This window comes from Hevea brasiliensis, chromosome 2 (genome assembly GCF_030052815.1).
Source record: "Hevea brasiliensis isolate MT/VB/25A 57/8 chromosome 2, ASM3005281v1, whole genome shotgun sequence".
In the NCBI taxonomy this organism is placed as follows: Eukaryota; Viridiplantae; Streptophyta; class Magnoliopsida; order Malpighiales; family Euphorbiaceae; genus Hevea; species Hevea brasiliensis.
The window spans coordinates 4,540,161-4,555,886 of record NC_079494.1 but is presented as its reverse complement, the minus strand read 5'-3'; the positions used below and the strand labels follow the sequence as shown (position 1 = coordinate 4,555,886).

The window sequence follows — 15,726 nt, the reverse complement described above, 5'->3', positions numbered from 1 at the left end:
TTGGGTCGTGACAATAATTTAATTTTTCTTTAATCAGAAAAATATTTTTTATTGATTAATTTTCTTAAGTGCTCTTAAATATCAGAAAATATAGAAAATATTTATAAAATAAATACAGCTTAAATTTAGGTTTAAATTTACCTGTTTAAATTTAAGATTTTAAGATTAGAGTTTAAAATTTAAGGCTTAAAGTTTAAAATTTTAAATTTTAAAATTTAGAGTTTAGGTTTAGGATTTTAAGATTTAAGATTTAAATTTTTAAAATTATATTTTTAGGGTTTAAAATTCGATTTGGCAATATTAATTATTTTAGTAGCTATTTTATAAGTTATTAACCTTTGATTATTAATTATTTATATGGTTATTAAAATTAAAAGTGTTCAGTAAAAACAAAATGTTAGATTAACTATTAAATATAAGAATAATAATATAATCTCTCTTAATTTTTAAAATCTAAAAAAATAATTTTTTATAAATTATCTTTTAATTTTTAAATATTAATATAAATATTATATTATAAAATAATATAAATAACCGTTAAAATATTAAACATTAATTTAAAAATTGTTGCTGAAAAAAGTTTAATTTAGAACTTTTAGATGTAAAATTTAAAATTTTAGGGTGGGATTATATATATATATATATATATATATATATATATAATTGGACTTTGAAGATTCAAGATGTCACACTTTTACTTGGTCTCAGCCTCCATCTTTTCATATGTTTTTATAATTTTTTTTATGTAACAAAGCTTCCGTGACGCGCGCTCCTACAGTATTAATTACTATTGGATATTATTATAAAAAATTCGAGTTTATATGATAATTTAATAATTATAAAATTAAAGGAGTTTATCCGTGTTTATTATGTATACTATGTGAACTAAAATAAAAGGAAAACAGCAGCAAATCAGAAAAATCACATTCCTTGCTCTAGAGAAGAGAGAACCTTCTTTGGGGTCTTCTCCTAGAAGAATTGCAGGGGGACCCCCACATGCCTACCCACCAAATTGGGTTTTGATGATCCTTTCGTTTCGTCAAACCCTTTTTGGTTTATGACAATAATCTCTTAATCTTATACACTTTTGTGTTTATTTGTCCAAATTTGACTTTGTAATTGCGTACAATTCAAGCATTCCTTCGCTGCCTACATTCTTAGCGTATATGCATTCTGTTTCTTGTTATTTCTCTCTAACGCGTCTCTTCGCTAATCTTCATTCCTTTTTGGACATAAAGATTTTTCGGATTAGATTCTTTTTTCACACATAAAATACACAAAAGGATTATTGCCTGTTAACAAAAGATTTTATCTTTTCTTTGTCTGACTCTAAATTTTGTGGCTTTTCGAGCTGTTTGGATCTAATCTAATCTGGGTTCTTCTGCTTCCGCCATTTATTGCAAGTTTTTTCTTGATTTCTTATAGGTGAGTCACTCCATTATTTGGTTCTTTACCTTCTTCTTCTCCCCAGAATTCGATATCATAATGTTATTTGTAGTGAATTTGATTGGCATGTTGAGCTGGAACAATTTCTCTTTATGTTTCTTTTAGATTGACTTGAGAGCTGATGACAAGGTCTGATAGCTCAACAATGCCTTGTTGAAGATTTTGCTTGCTATAGTGTCTCCATAGTTTCCAATGATTTCTATAGACAAATGCAAAATAGTTGTAGTGTTAGTTATCCTAGAACTGGAATCAATATTTGCATATAGCATATAAAACGCCCTAATTATTGGATTGCAGGGACTCTTGGATGTTTACGCCCTTGCGTTACTATTGTTTATTTGTGGATTGCTTTCAACTGCCTTCAGTTTTTTGCTTTCGGTTTGATTTGATCATTTTTTTTTTCAATGAAATTCTCCTCAATTCTATCATCTACCAAGTAAACTGATTTTCTAAATTTCATTTTGAGTTGGAAACTGCTTGCCAACCTTTGCTTTAATTTGTTTATTCAGTTCTTAAGAAATCCTATTTATCTTTTTCACATAACATAAAATAGAAATATTAAGTAGAATCTGACTCTTGGGTTAGCATCATTGTATGAATGGTTTATCTTTCAGGCAAGAATTTCATAGACCATGAGCAGATGGCTTAACAAAATTTTTAAAGGCTCCAGTCATCATACTTCAAATCGCCATTATAACGGAAATTATGGAGAGGATCCTAATTATTATGCTCCGTCTACTTCAGGGGTACTTACTAATACCACTTCTTTGCTATCAAATCTGTCATATTTCCATTTCTGTGTAGTTGGGTTAGATTGTATGGCTGGAATATGAATTGCATAATGTTTTATTTTGGTTAAAACATGCCATTTTAGAAGTTAGCTGACAAAGCTTAGGAGATGCGTCAAATAGTACTTCCCTCAGATGGAAATATTGTAACTTTGACTTTCGGTACTACCATGAGTATCTTAATAACCTTGGTTGAAAATTTGCTTAGAGTTAAACTTGATTCCTAATTTAATCTTGGATGTTGACCATAGGCTGTGAGGTCAGAGCAGGAGAATGAAGATATTGATCGTGCTATTGCAATTTCCCTTGTAGAAGGACATCAAAATAGAAAATTTGTTACTGGTAAGTAATGTGGCTGTTAGATGATGCTCTTATGTGCATTCTAGTAATATACATTGCTACTTTGAATTGTGCTCAAATTGCTCAAATTATTTCATCATTTTGTGCACACCTTTGTGTCCAAAATTTTTACTTGGAATTGTGGATTTCAATTATTGTTAATCTCAGAAAAATAGAGTGTGATGACTGATGGAAAATATGTGGTTGGCAACTAATATGTCTATGGGATGCTGTCATGGATGCTCTAGGTATTGTGTATTGCTGCTTGGCATTGTGCTTAAACGGTTGTATTTTCTTGTATGCAACTGTTTTCTTGTCCAAATCTTTCCATGACATTTCTAGACTTCTCATCAATCTCAAAGAATAATGTGAATTTAGGGCTGTAACAAATCAAGCTATTCGCAAGCTGCTCGAGGCTCCGCTCAGGGAGGCTCGTTTAGAAAATAAGCAGAGTTTGAGGTCGATTTTTAGGTTCTTTTAATAAATGAGCAAAATTTGAGCTTTACAGTATTCAGGTTGTTAAGACCCGTGAGCCAGCTTATTTACTGGCTTGTGAACAAGCTTGTTTGTAAAAACATTTATATTACTTATGTTATTTCATTATATTATAAACAATTATCATTTTATTCATGAATGTTTTAAAAATAATGTATTGATTAAAAATATGATATAATCAATATATAAAATGTATTTTGTTAAATATAGTTATTTATATTTTAAATTTATTTTTTTCTTATGAAAATTAACTTATTTTTTATATGAAAGCTAATCAAAACCATGTAGTTTGAACTTCATAACTTTAAATCTGAAACTTACTCTGTAAATGAGTTAAACTACTCGCGAGTTGTTCGAGAGTCAATTTGATAAAAGCTCAGGTTGGCTCAACTCGTTTAGAGCTTGTTTTTCAAATGAGTGAAGCTTGAGTTTATTGATATTTAGCTCGAGCTTGAAAAAATTTTTATGTACCAAGCCTGAGCTGTTCAAAGCTCAGCTCGACTTGGGTCATTGACACCCCTAAGTGTGATCTACTGATGCCAAGTGCTGACAATGTAATGCTTTGGTTTTATTAGTACTAGGTTGACTTATTATGGTACTTTTACTTGATCGAGACTGCTATTGCTCATAGAAAGATGCACAATGTAATGCAGATCTGGCTTTTTCATACAGTAGCTTACATATGCTTGAAAGCTCCATGCTAGGGCACTGTGCTTCAGTGGTTAGCTCTGTTTCCACTTGGCAAATGAAGAACTATTGCATGTCCTTGCCATACATGAAAACTATGTGGAATTGCACATCAAAATACTACTTGTATGGTTTCTCTCAAGAGATCTTATTGTTCTTATTTAGTGTATAATTCATAGTTTCATACTGCATCTCTAATGTTGTGGGGTTTGTTATGAAGAATACTAGAGCATCAATTCGATTACTGATGACATTCTATAGTGATTTAAAGCAAACTAAATTATTGTAATGTGTTAATTACCATTCTTTAACTATATAGGTGAATTGTTGTATGCTTAATTTGCATCTTGAGTGCAAGAATGGAAAATATTGTGAATGCAGATTTTCCATCAATCAAGCATTCAAAAGAGGAATACAAAAGATTCATGCCCATGAAGGGCAAAAAAATAGTGATACTCATTTTTATTCGTTTGCATTTTGTTTGGTGTTCGTCTCCTAGCTTCCTTCTCAGCAATAAGTTATAATGGTTCTTTGATATGTCAAACGATTGATCTATTTCTTTCTAGTTGTATCTGTATGATTGTAACCAATTATTTTCTAGTAAAATGATTGATCCTTTTTACCTTCTCTATTATGAAATCATTTTATATTGATCTCATGATTTAAACTATTAAGTTTCTCAATCACTTGATAGATAGCGAGACTCAGCTGAAAGAAGATGAAGAACTTGCTAGAGCTATACAAGACAGCTTGAATGTTGAATCTCCTCCTCAGTATGGATATGGAAATGGAAATGGCAATGCATACCAAGGCAATTTATATCAACCTGTCCCAGTCCAGTTTCCAATGGGGTACAGGTATCTCTGTTTTTGTATTATTTATTAAATTTTCGTTAAGTTCATTGTCAATTCATTAACCACACTTTTGTTATTTTCTTCTTAAATTATTTATTGATTATGAATAAAAGGGAGTTCCAGAATTCAAGGTTTCCCACACTGTGGATTTATTTATTAAAAATTAAAAGAAATCAAGTTTGAATTTGTATTGATAATTGAACATCATCCTGTATTGGTTTTGATGCTATCACTCTCTTTCCTAGTAACTATGTTACTATGTTAGTAACTTCAAGAAAGATGACCCATGAATGCCTTCATTTTGGCTAGGATTTGTGCTGGTTGCAATACAGAGATTGGTCATGGAAGATTTCTAAATTGTCTCAATGCATTTTGGCATCCAGAATGTTTCCGGTGCCATGCCTGCAACCTACCAATTTCTGATTATGAGGTGCACTTTCTGATTAGCTACCAACGAAAGCTTATGGTTATGGTTGATTACAGCCAATCCCATTATTGTTTATTTTACTAGAATTTTTGTTTCTGTGTAGTGCAGTGGCTAACTTTACATATACTCTTTCTCCTGTAGTTCTCTGTGTATGGTAATTATCGTTATCATAAATCTTGCTACAAGGAGCAGTACCATCCTAAATGTGATGTTTGCAAGTACTTTGTGAGTATCTCTTCTATAAGTAGAAAAATCCTTTAGCGATTCTGATCTCGGACAAGGTGTTTGTGTCTGATCATTGACCAAGGATTAAAAAGAGTTTCTTTCATAACATCATACTATAATTTACAGAAGTTATACTTTAATTTGAATACTAAAATTTCAGTAAAATTGACGTCCAAAAGATTTGTTAGCACCTTTTGCAAGTAAAAACCAATTGCCTCGGTTATAAAATAGATCTGAAGTTTGTGTTAATGCTCTTCTTCAAGTATTTTACTCATTTTCAGTCATTGGCTTTTTCTTGATTATATATCTTTTTGACAGATTCCAACAAACCCTGCTGGTCTTATTGAATATAGGGCACATCCTTTTTGGATACAGAAATACTGCCCATCTCATGAACACGATGGTACTCCCCGGTGCTGCAGCTGTGAGCGAATGGAGGTTAGTCAATGAACTACTTATGCAAGCATTAACAGTTTCTTTAAGCTTTCCAGGGAAAATCTCGGTGATCTGATTTTCTAACATGTTTATATGTTCTCAACGTGTGCAGCCACGAGACACAGGATATGTTGCACTTAATGATGGTCGGAAGCTCTGCCTAGAGTGCCTGGACTCTGCAGTCATGGACATCAATCAATGTCAGCCCCTTTACCTTGATATACTGGAATTTTATGAAAGTTTGAACATGAGAGTGGAGCAGCATGTCCCACTACTTTTGGTTGAGAGACAAGCACTGAATGAAGCCAGGGAGGGGGAAAGGAATGTAAGTGTAAATGTGTAAAAGAAAGTCTTATATTGCGTATGATAAAATAATTTTCCTTGTTCAAAATTGGCTTATTAGATATTGAACTAAAACCTGTGGCCATTTGCATCAAATACACTTAGAATGTCCCCCACTTTCTATTTTCATAGGAAAATTGAAAAAATTAAGTGAATTATTTCTTTTTAGAAAAAAAAAAAAACTAAAATTGAATATTTTCAAAGTTATGACTATTCTTTGGTTATCTATCTTCTTCAATATTATACAAAATCAAACAATATACAGTTCTTCTAATTAAACTCAAAAAAACAACAGTTGTGCTATAAGGTTGTTAGTCATTTATTGCACCACAGTAGTCTCTGTGGCTTGAACCATGTTGACAGCAATATGATATATCCATTTTTTATTTTTTAAATGACAACACAATTATGCTTCATGTCTGGATCTCAGAGAGTTATCATGTCCAACACTATTGAACATATGGAAAAAATGGGATGTCTTTGTCCATATGTTCAAGTAAAATCTAACACTAGCTCTTGTTTCCTCTAGAAACTATTTATAGTTGGGTGTTGAAACTCCTTTCCTGGACAGGGCCATTATCATATGCCAGAAACCAGAGGACTTTGTCTTTCTGAGGAACAAACAGTCAGCAGGGTAAGAAATTTTGACATCTTCCTTTTGCATTTTGTGGTGGACTGGTTGAATCTTGCTCTGATATTTTTATATTGACTGGAAATTTACATTACAATGGCCATGAATGACCAGGTAGTAAGACGGCCAAGGTTTGGAGCTGGAAACCAGGCCATGGGTATGGTAACAGAGCCTTACAAATTGACACGTCGTTGTGAGGTGACAGCGATTCTTATTTTGTTTGGCCTCCCAAGGTATATATCCTTATGTCTCTTTGCTTTTATACTTTTAACAGAGGGCGTCATCAAGAAGTAGATAATTGAAATAAAAACAGATATTATTATTCTTCCCCCCTCTTCTTGTGTGCAAAATACACATTAAGGGCCAATTAAAGTTAAATATTTCTGTCCTTTAGAATTAAATTATGTGAAGTTCAAATTTCTCTTTCAAATAGGCCCTTAACAAAATTGCACAATTTCAATTTGCATTTTTTTTTTAGAATTTCTCTTGTAGCGATGTTTGATGTGAAGTTTGAGAAATTCATGTCTTTCATGAACTTTGTATCATGGCGCTTCTTTAATACGTTGAAGATTTGAATATTTACTTATACTGTATTGGATATGTATTTGCCAGTTAGATGTTTTATGTGCGGCTGGAAACTTGTTTCTTGCAGGTTGCTTACTGGGTCAATCCTGGCTCATGAGATGATGCATGCATGGATGCGACTTAAAGGTGCATTTTCTTCTTCTGTGATTTATAAAATCAGTTTATTTGTCTTTCTTAAAATTCACATCATAATTTCAAGTATAGGCCTCCTTTGTATTATGATTCTTGTGATGGCTTTGTAGTAATAGCAATTTGCACGATGTTAATTGACATAAAACCCGATAATTTCATTTTTGCTATGCGTTAATTTTGGGGTCTGTTTCTTTAAATTTGCTGAGATATTCTTTGTTTCTGCAAGGTTTCCAACATCTCAGTCAAGATGTTGAAGAGGGCATTTGTCAGGTGCTTGCATACATGTGGTTAGAGTCACAGCTCCGAACTGGTTCTGGCAGCAATGTTGCTTCATCCTCTGCTTCTCGAGCTTCAAAACGGGGTGCAAGATCTCCATTTGAGAGGAAGCTGGGGGAATTTTTTAAACATCAGATTGAATCAGACACTTCCCCTGTATATGGAGATGGATTCAGAATAGGCCACCGAGCAGTGCAAAAATATGGCCTTCAAAGGACACTTGACCATATTCGAATGACAGGGACATTTCCATATTGAACTCCTGAATCTTGAATTCTTACCATGCTTTTCTTTAACACAGTTAAAAGCTTTGGCCTTTTCCTATACGACCCCAAGGCCAAACCACACTGCACATAGGAATTGTTTTCTAGAGTAGTTTTTAGCAGTCCTGATATGTTTTTCGTCCCATGGGTATGATTCCATTGAATAGCCTTTTTTGATGAAGTTATTATTTAATGAGAAATAGTCATTCGTTGATTTAAGTTTCGTGTCTCGCTCAATTCTGATACATAAGCTCATTTCATTAACATCGGGTATATGTGCTCATTACGTCTCATCTTTTAGAGCAATCCTTGTTGTTGCTGATACAATTCTAGATTGTTTAACGGAAACAATGTATAAATTCTTTTATTAAAGAAGTCTACTTTATTTAGAGGATTGCAATGATTTCATGTGGATCTGCATGTTTATGTGGTGAGAGCAAGTGACTTCCCCACGAGGAATCAAGGACTTTCTATTTATATTGTCAAGCTTGGATATGGAAGCTGCAGGGGCTGCTTTTGATAAAAGCAATCAGAAACGATAATGAATCTATAGATAAAGTGCGATTATTCATAAGCTTGCTGAAATTAAGTTCAGGCTACTACAGTGCTAGGCCGCGCATGTTGCTAAGTTGCTAGGTTGAACCACGTGTGAAATAAGTCACCTAAGTAGGGTATGTAGAAACTTATTAAGCCTTCATTAAGGTTATTCATTAGCAACGTGAGATATCAAACTCTCATTAAGGTTTTCCTCAAGTATAATTGTATATGAATATCTTGCTTAATTATGTAATCATAAAAATAATTGTAGGATCTACATTGACACAAGTAATGAAAATAAGAATTTTAGTCCGTATGTATATATATAAGCTATTATTTTGAAATAGCTTCAGCTCTCCAATTAGTTTCACCTATTGATGAACACCAATGTCGGACTGCTACATCAACAGAGTCAACTTTCAATGATTCTGATTTCTCCAAATCTGCTTGAATTTTTAACAGGGATAACACGACTTCCCTCATGCCTGGTCTCCTCGCTGGTTCGTATGTGAAGCAAGCTAAGCTTACTCTAGCCAGGCGTAGAGCGAATTTTATCTCTTGACTCCCAACAAAACTAGGATTAATGAACAAACCCAGCTCAAATTCTGCATTTTCCTTCAGCAGGATAGAAACTATCGCTGTTGAAAGCAGTGTTTCCCTTCCATCCTGTATAAAAACAGCATCTTTTCCAGTGATCAGTTCCAGGAGCACGACACCAAAACCATAGACATCAATCTTGGGGGTCACTTGTCCTGCCTGTACATACTCGGGCGCCATGTAACCTCTAGTCCCCTCAACATGTTTTGTCAAGGAAGCATTTGCTGTTCCCCTTGTTGCTGCTCTTGCAAGACTGAAATTTGCAATCTTGGCCCTTAAATTGCCGTCTAAAAGAATGTTGCTGCTCTTGATGTCCTTGTGCACACAGGCAGGTTCAGTGAAGCTGTGAAGATAGTAAAGTCCATTAGCAACATCCAGAGCAATCTTAATCCTCTTACTCCAGCTTCCATGATTTTCAGTCCTTTCGCCAGCCAACCATTCTCGTAGAGAACCATTTTTCATATACTCAAAAACAAGATAGAAACAGCCCAGATTCTCGCAAACGCCATGAAGCTTAATCAAATTGAAGTGGTTGATCCTCTTCAAAATGTTCACTTCCTTTGATACATCTCTTCTCATCTTCTTGACAGCTAACATCTCTCCACCGAATTCTCCCCAGTAGACAGAACCCTTTATTCTATGTTTGGAACTGAAATTTTCAGTGGCTTTCTTCACCTCTTTAAGTCCAAAAACTTTCAAGATTTGCTCAAAGCTTGCAATCTCAACACGAAGATCTTCTGGCAACACATGTCCGGTTTCATTACTGCCCTCAAGAACCTTGTTTCTTTTCTCTCTTCGAAGCAGAAGGAGAATGGCTAGAATAATACTGAGGAAAAGCAAAGAACAAGCTGCTGCAATCCCAATCCATTCATAAAGTTTCTTCTTGGATGTTCTGTTTTCAGGCCTAGAAGGCAAAGGAGGAGGTGAAACATTTGGTGGTTCTTTGTGAATAATGGTGTTTGAAGTTGTAGGTTTAGCTTCCAGAGGTATCAGAATCGTTGTGTCTGGATAAATAATTGGATTTTCTTCCAATTCATTTGCATCAATTATACTCTTTACACCTACATTGAATCTTTCAGCAATAGAAGAGAAAGTATCACCAATGGTAACTGGATAAGTAAGCAGATAACTCTTACCACAACTAATTTGGCTTGAGGTAGGACAAGCACATCGAAGTGGTACTTGCAGTTCAACACCAAATTCCAAACCATATTCATTTGCTCTCTTAAGAGAAGCACATGTAGACAATCCCTCATAAGCTTGACTTGCTACAGCATAATACGTTGTATGGTCATTCGTGGCATGAAATGTAGTGTTGGCCTGGTAGTATTGGCCTAAACAAGAGCAATATACAGGAACAATAACCTCTTTGTTGGAAGGGAATTCTGATAGCCTTGTAACATTGTTGATTCTTGCTAGCTCGTCTTGGTTCACAGATGTGAGCGATGAGATAGCAGGCACTGAGTCATAAGAAGGTTGAGATTTGAAGATGAGAAAGGCCTCACAAGATTTGCTTTGGCCATTACAAGTGTAGAGAAATGCAGGTGATGGTCCCGTCTCATCACTGCTGTTGCAGTCCAGTGCAGAATTAGCAGAGTAGTTCTGCTGAGCAAAAGTAGATGAAGTGAGGAAGCTGAGAATGAGAAGGCTAAGAACAAACTGATCCATGGTGGATGAAATGGTTTCCAGTGAGGAAAACAAGTAAAGGGTAGATAAGAATTTTAGGATTTGAGATGATAACGAAGACAGATTAGCAAAATTAACGCGTTTTAGGATTAAAAAAACCTGAAAAACAGAATCATCGACTTGTTGGCCCAAAAATAAGGTCCGTGACGCGTAAACCCTGTAAAATAGCTGCATTAATTTATCATGGAACCCTATGAAATAGCTGCATTAATTTATCATGGTGATTAAAGAAACACAACAGTAATCTTGACTTGACCCAGTGTTTGTGTTAATAATGCCAATGCAAATTTCCAAGCCCGTCTGGTCTGTAGAGGAATATTATGAGAGAATAAGAACTAAGACAATGCGAAGGAAAATTGTATGAAAGGATATATAAATTTTGATTACTTGGTATCAATTTTTAAGGTAGTATTTAGTATAATCAAAATATTATATATTTTTAAAGATTGAGGAAATATTTTGCTACCATTATTTCAATAATTCAAAACTAACCCAACAGTTATTTTTACTAAATACATTTACTTTAAATTACAATATAATAACTAATATTTAACGGCTAATATTTAACTACTAATAAAATAATAGACAATTATTAATATTACCAAAGAAGATTTTAGTGTTTAATATAATTAAATAAAAAAAAAAGTATAGCTAGTATAAGCTCGAGTTTATGTAATAATGAACTTGTCAATTACTAAATTAAATATTTTCATCTAAATTTACACTCTATATACACCTTTTTAATTCTACACATATTTTAATATAAATATTTAATTTAATAATTATTAAATTCATTTTCATATGACTCGTGCTTATATTAGATGTACTAAAAAATTTATATAATCGACTTAACTAATTTAAAATTAAGACAATTAATTTGAAATTAAGATATAATTATTATTGAATGATGTGAGTTCCAGCACATGTATAGATTAGATTACTTATAATCTCCTCAAGTGGGTCTCAATAATCTTCTTTTTTTAATTAGATTACTTATAAGCTTCTGTATCGGCATCAATTAGAATTACCAATAGATGGATTAAGAAAATAACAAGAAGGCGTCAATGGGTATTTTCTAAGAAAAATAATTTATACATGAAAAAATTTTTTATAAAAATTACTTTTTTTTAAAATATATTGTTTTATTTAATTATAAATATTAAATTAATAATATATATTTATACTATATATATATATATATTATATTTTAATAAAATTATTAAATGTCTAAAAAATAACTCCCTTTTAAAAAAATTTATTTTTTTAAAAAATAGTTTAATTATTTCTTTTATTATGAAAATATTTTTCATTTGTCTGAGTGTCTTAAATATTAAAAAAAATATAAAAATATATTTTTAAAAATATTTACTCCTAAAAGCAAAATTGTCTTAACCCATTTAGTTCGAAAAACAATTGCACCTCGTCCAAAATATGGACCATAGTTGTCTGTCCGCATGTGGAATCGTAGAACTGGTCATATTGTGGCTGGTGAGAATTAGTCAGCCAACCACCCTGATTATTATGCTAAAAAAATATTTTAAAAATAATAAAATAATAATTAAATATTATAAAATGTGAATAAAATAAAAATATTAAAAATAAAAATATAAAAAAGAACAATTAGAAATGACAAGGAAAATAATAGAATTAAAGATTATACATTCTCTTTAGTATCTTCTTAGTAGATTTGCTTTTTAATTGAATTCACACATCTCAATTTTATAATTTATAGATTTGAGTTTGTAATTAGATAAAAAAAAATTTAATCATTTTACCCAAAATTTAAATAATTAATTCATAATTTAATGTATTAATCCTTTTTACAAATAACATTGTTGTTATTGTTTTGGAATCCAATTAACCTTTTTTCAATTTTTTTTTAAATTTTTGTCTTTAATATGTTTGATAAAAATGCCTAAATGAATTTATACTTTTATAAGCTTCAATTTATAAGTGATTAATCTACATTTTTTTTTTATTGTTTACACCATAATTTATTTAAATATTTTTTTGCCCCAATTAATTAATGTCAGACTGGTACATATTTATTTCACATTGAGATCATACGCATTCATGTCACGCTTGCAATTCAGTTCATCGTAAAAAAAAGTCATACATATTTTTGATACATGTAAATTGAGTAAAATCAATTTCATAAGAGAATAATGATATATAGTAAGTTATTGATCGATTAAGTATAATCAGTTTAGTATTAGAAATGATTACACTAGAAAGTTTTCTTAATTTAAGATATGTGTACAGTGAGTCTTATGATGGTCTATTTATATAAATATTATTAATTTTGTGTTATTTCAATTATTTTATTAAATTAGTTGTCTGGATATTTGTTGAAACTTATTTTAATGAATGAATGAATGTTGATTATTGTTTAAATATTTATTAATTATAATAATTATACAACTATTTAAACTTTGGTCCCCTCAACATATAATCCTACGTCCACTCCTGGAATTAGTCAAATGTTTTGTTAGAAAAACAAAAGGGGTAGAGTTAGGACTAAATATTAGATACACAGAGAGCACTTAGTGCTCTCTCTCTCATAAAAAATTGAGTCATCCATATAATATGGAGAGTGAGTCCCATATGATTATGAGAGATTGTGTATATGTACCGGATGCATCTAATAATTTCTCGTTAGTTGGAAAGCTGGAAGTGATTTTCAACAAAAACAAAGCTTTAAACATTAACATAATAGAAAAGAAGCTAAACATGAATATTAGAATACTAATTTCATTGCTTCAAAACATAACATTTACAAAAGATTAAATAGAGATTTTTTTTCTTCTTCATCATTTTTTTTTTCCTTTCATAGCTCACCCACTCTCCAAATCTCATTTTCTCTATACACTCTTACGACACAACACACAAATACATTCAAAGTTCCAACACTCTTCCTTTTTATAGGCAAAGAGATACCTTTTACAAGTTAATAAACACATACCAACACTTCAACGAACTTTCAATAATTCTTGCTATAAACATTGAGCGCCATTACATTTTCAACTAAACACATTACATCAAGAAATTTCCAGTAGCAAAATATCTCAACTTCCAACATTCCTCGTTGAGATTTTTGTCCAACATTCCTCGTTGAGATTTTTGCTATAAAATCAAATTCATTACTCCTTCAAGCATCTTCACTATATAAGAAAAACTCATTGAATGAAGCTCATGGACCTTCAATCAACAGATTTTTCTTTGGCAATTTTTGGACTTGATAAGGTCTCTTCCTATAAAATCTACAATTTATGGACATGAAAGTCCCTTTAAACAAGTTTTAATTTTTGTAGTTTAGAAACTTGCAGGTCTCTTCAACAAATTGTTTCTATGATTTATGGACATACTGCTCCCCTTAAACAAATTCTAGAAAACAAACTTTCAAGAAAACAAGTAAAATACCCAATCATTCAAAGCTTCTCATCTTTGAAGGTGGACGAAAATGGAGGAGAAAACACACTTGATAAAATCCATGCTTCATAAAATAAAATAAAATAAATATATATGATTTGAAATAGGCCCTCAAAAACTAGTTTAGCTCTGATATCATATTAGAAAAATAAAAGTGAGAGGGAGGTGAAAATGATTTTCAATGAAGACAAAACGTTAATATGATAGAAAACAAGTTAAACATTGCACTGCTTCAAAACAGAACATTTACAAAAGATTAAACAAAGTTTTCTTCTTCTTCTTCTTCTTCTTCTTCATCATCATCATTTTTTTTCCTCTCACAACTCACTCCCTCTCCAAATCTTACATTCTCTGCACACCCTTACTACACAACACACACATACATGCAAAACTCCAGCACTCTTCCTTTTTATAGGCAAGGAATGCCTTCCACAAGTTAACAAACACACACCTAACACTTAGACAATCTTCCTATAATTCTTGCCACAAATAGGGAGAGCCATTCCATTTTTATTTAAACACATTACATCAAGAAATTTCCGGCAATAAAATATCTCAACATCCAAAATGTTCTAGTACATGATCAATCTGTTAACATTGTGTAATTGAAAATCAAAATGAAATGCAACTCAACTTTTTAATTTTCTTGAGACCCAAATAAAAATATATGCAAGATCAAGATAGGAATGACTTGAATTGTCTTCAAGCCACTTAATTCAATCATCAATAAAGATTCAGGTCTAAAGAGCAGAAGAAAAAAAAGGCTTATAAAGCATTAGTTGTTATGAAGCGAACAAAAAGCACTTTCTCTAGAATTCCAGTTGGGAACTGTTTGCAGGTGCTCCTAAGGGGATGAGGGCTTAGGGGATTAGCATGGAAAACCTTCAGAATTGCTTGGACAGTTTGCTTAGCCCACTTGATTAAAAATGTTGATGATACCAAATCTTTAGAGGTGTTGCTAGAGATAGAGCTGACACTACCTTGGAGTATCGACGATTGCTGGAGATATAAGTAGAGATGGATCAATGAAACAATAGTGGGATGTAATAATAGAGGTATTTATCAGAACAACTAGAGATCAAAGTCTATCCAAGAAAATGGTCACTTGTGAACCTGTGACTTTTTGGGCGATGGAATTGAGATGGTTGCTTATGTGAAATCTAAAAATGCTGATAAAAGGAGCCATGGAATTGACTCAAAATCACAAGTATTCTCAATGACAATTTTCTGCAAATTAAGTTGGCAAGGATCAAAGATGCATTTTTCAGGATTTTCACATGATAGGTCAAGTACCCAAATCCATGGCTTAGCTCCAAAACTTCTGTTGAATGAAAAATTATATTGTGAAACCCATGTACATATAAGAGACAATTTTTTCGTCGGCAGAAAGAAAACTTCCTTGGTTTTAGCAAATCATGAAAAAATATTTCCTCTTTTTTGTGCCGTCAGATGTGGATGTGCTCTGTAGTAACCATATACAACTGCTTGCATACAAATGGCAAAGGAGGTCATTAGCTAGTGATGTAGTTTTTGCATGTGTTGCTCATGGTGA

General features: G+C 32.2%; 2 protein-coding genes across 3 annotated transcripts; one reads left to right on the top strand and one right to left on the bottom strand.

Annotated features, from left to right (window-relative positions):
* The first annotated feature begins 899 nt into the window (after positions 1-899).
* LOC110672981 (protein DA1) lies at positions 900-8,314 on the top strand. Of its 2 annotated transcripts, none has more exons than XM_021835940.2 (12): positions 900-1,425; positions 2,061-2,192; positions 2,486-2,576; positions 4,450-4,612; positions 4,919-5,039; positions 5,178-5,261; positions 5,580-5,699; positions 5,809-6,021; positions 6,610-6,672; positions 6,784-6,902; positions 7,322-7,380; positions 7,613-8,314. In XM_021835940.2, exons 2-12 carry the CDS (start codon positions 2,079-2,081, stop codon positions 7,918-7,920), a joined length of 1,455 nt encoding a protein of 484 aa, XP_021691632.2. In that variant the 5' UTR covers positions 900-1,425; positions 2,061-2,078; the 3' UTR covers positions 7,921-8,314. The 2 variants fall into 2 exon arrangements, with proteins under 2 accessions (XP_021691632.2, XP_057989023.1); XM_058133040.1 differs by having other exon boundaries at positions 910-1,425; positions 1,552-2,192.
* Positions 8,315-8,697: 383 nt separating this feature from the next.
* On the bottom strand, positions 8,698-10,875 carry LOC110672988 (lysM domain receptor-like kinase 4). Its single transcript, XM_021835949.2, has one exon. The coding sequence runs from the start codon at positions 10,725-10,727 to the stop codon at positions 8,796-8,798; it is 1,932 nt and encodes a 643-aa protein (XP_021691641.2). The 5' UTR covers positions 10,728-10,875; the 3' UTR covers positions 8,698-8,795.
* Between the last annotated feature and the right edge of the window lie 4,851 nt (positions 10,876-15,726).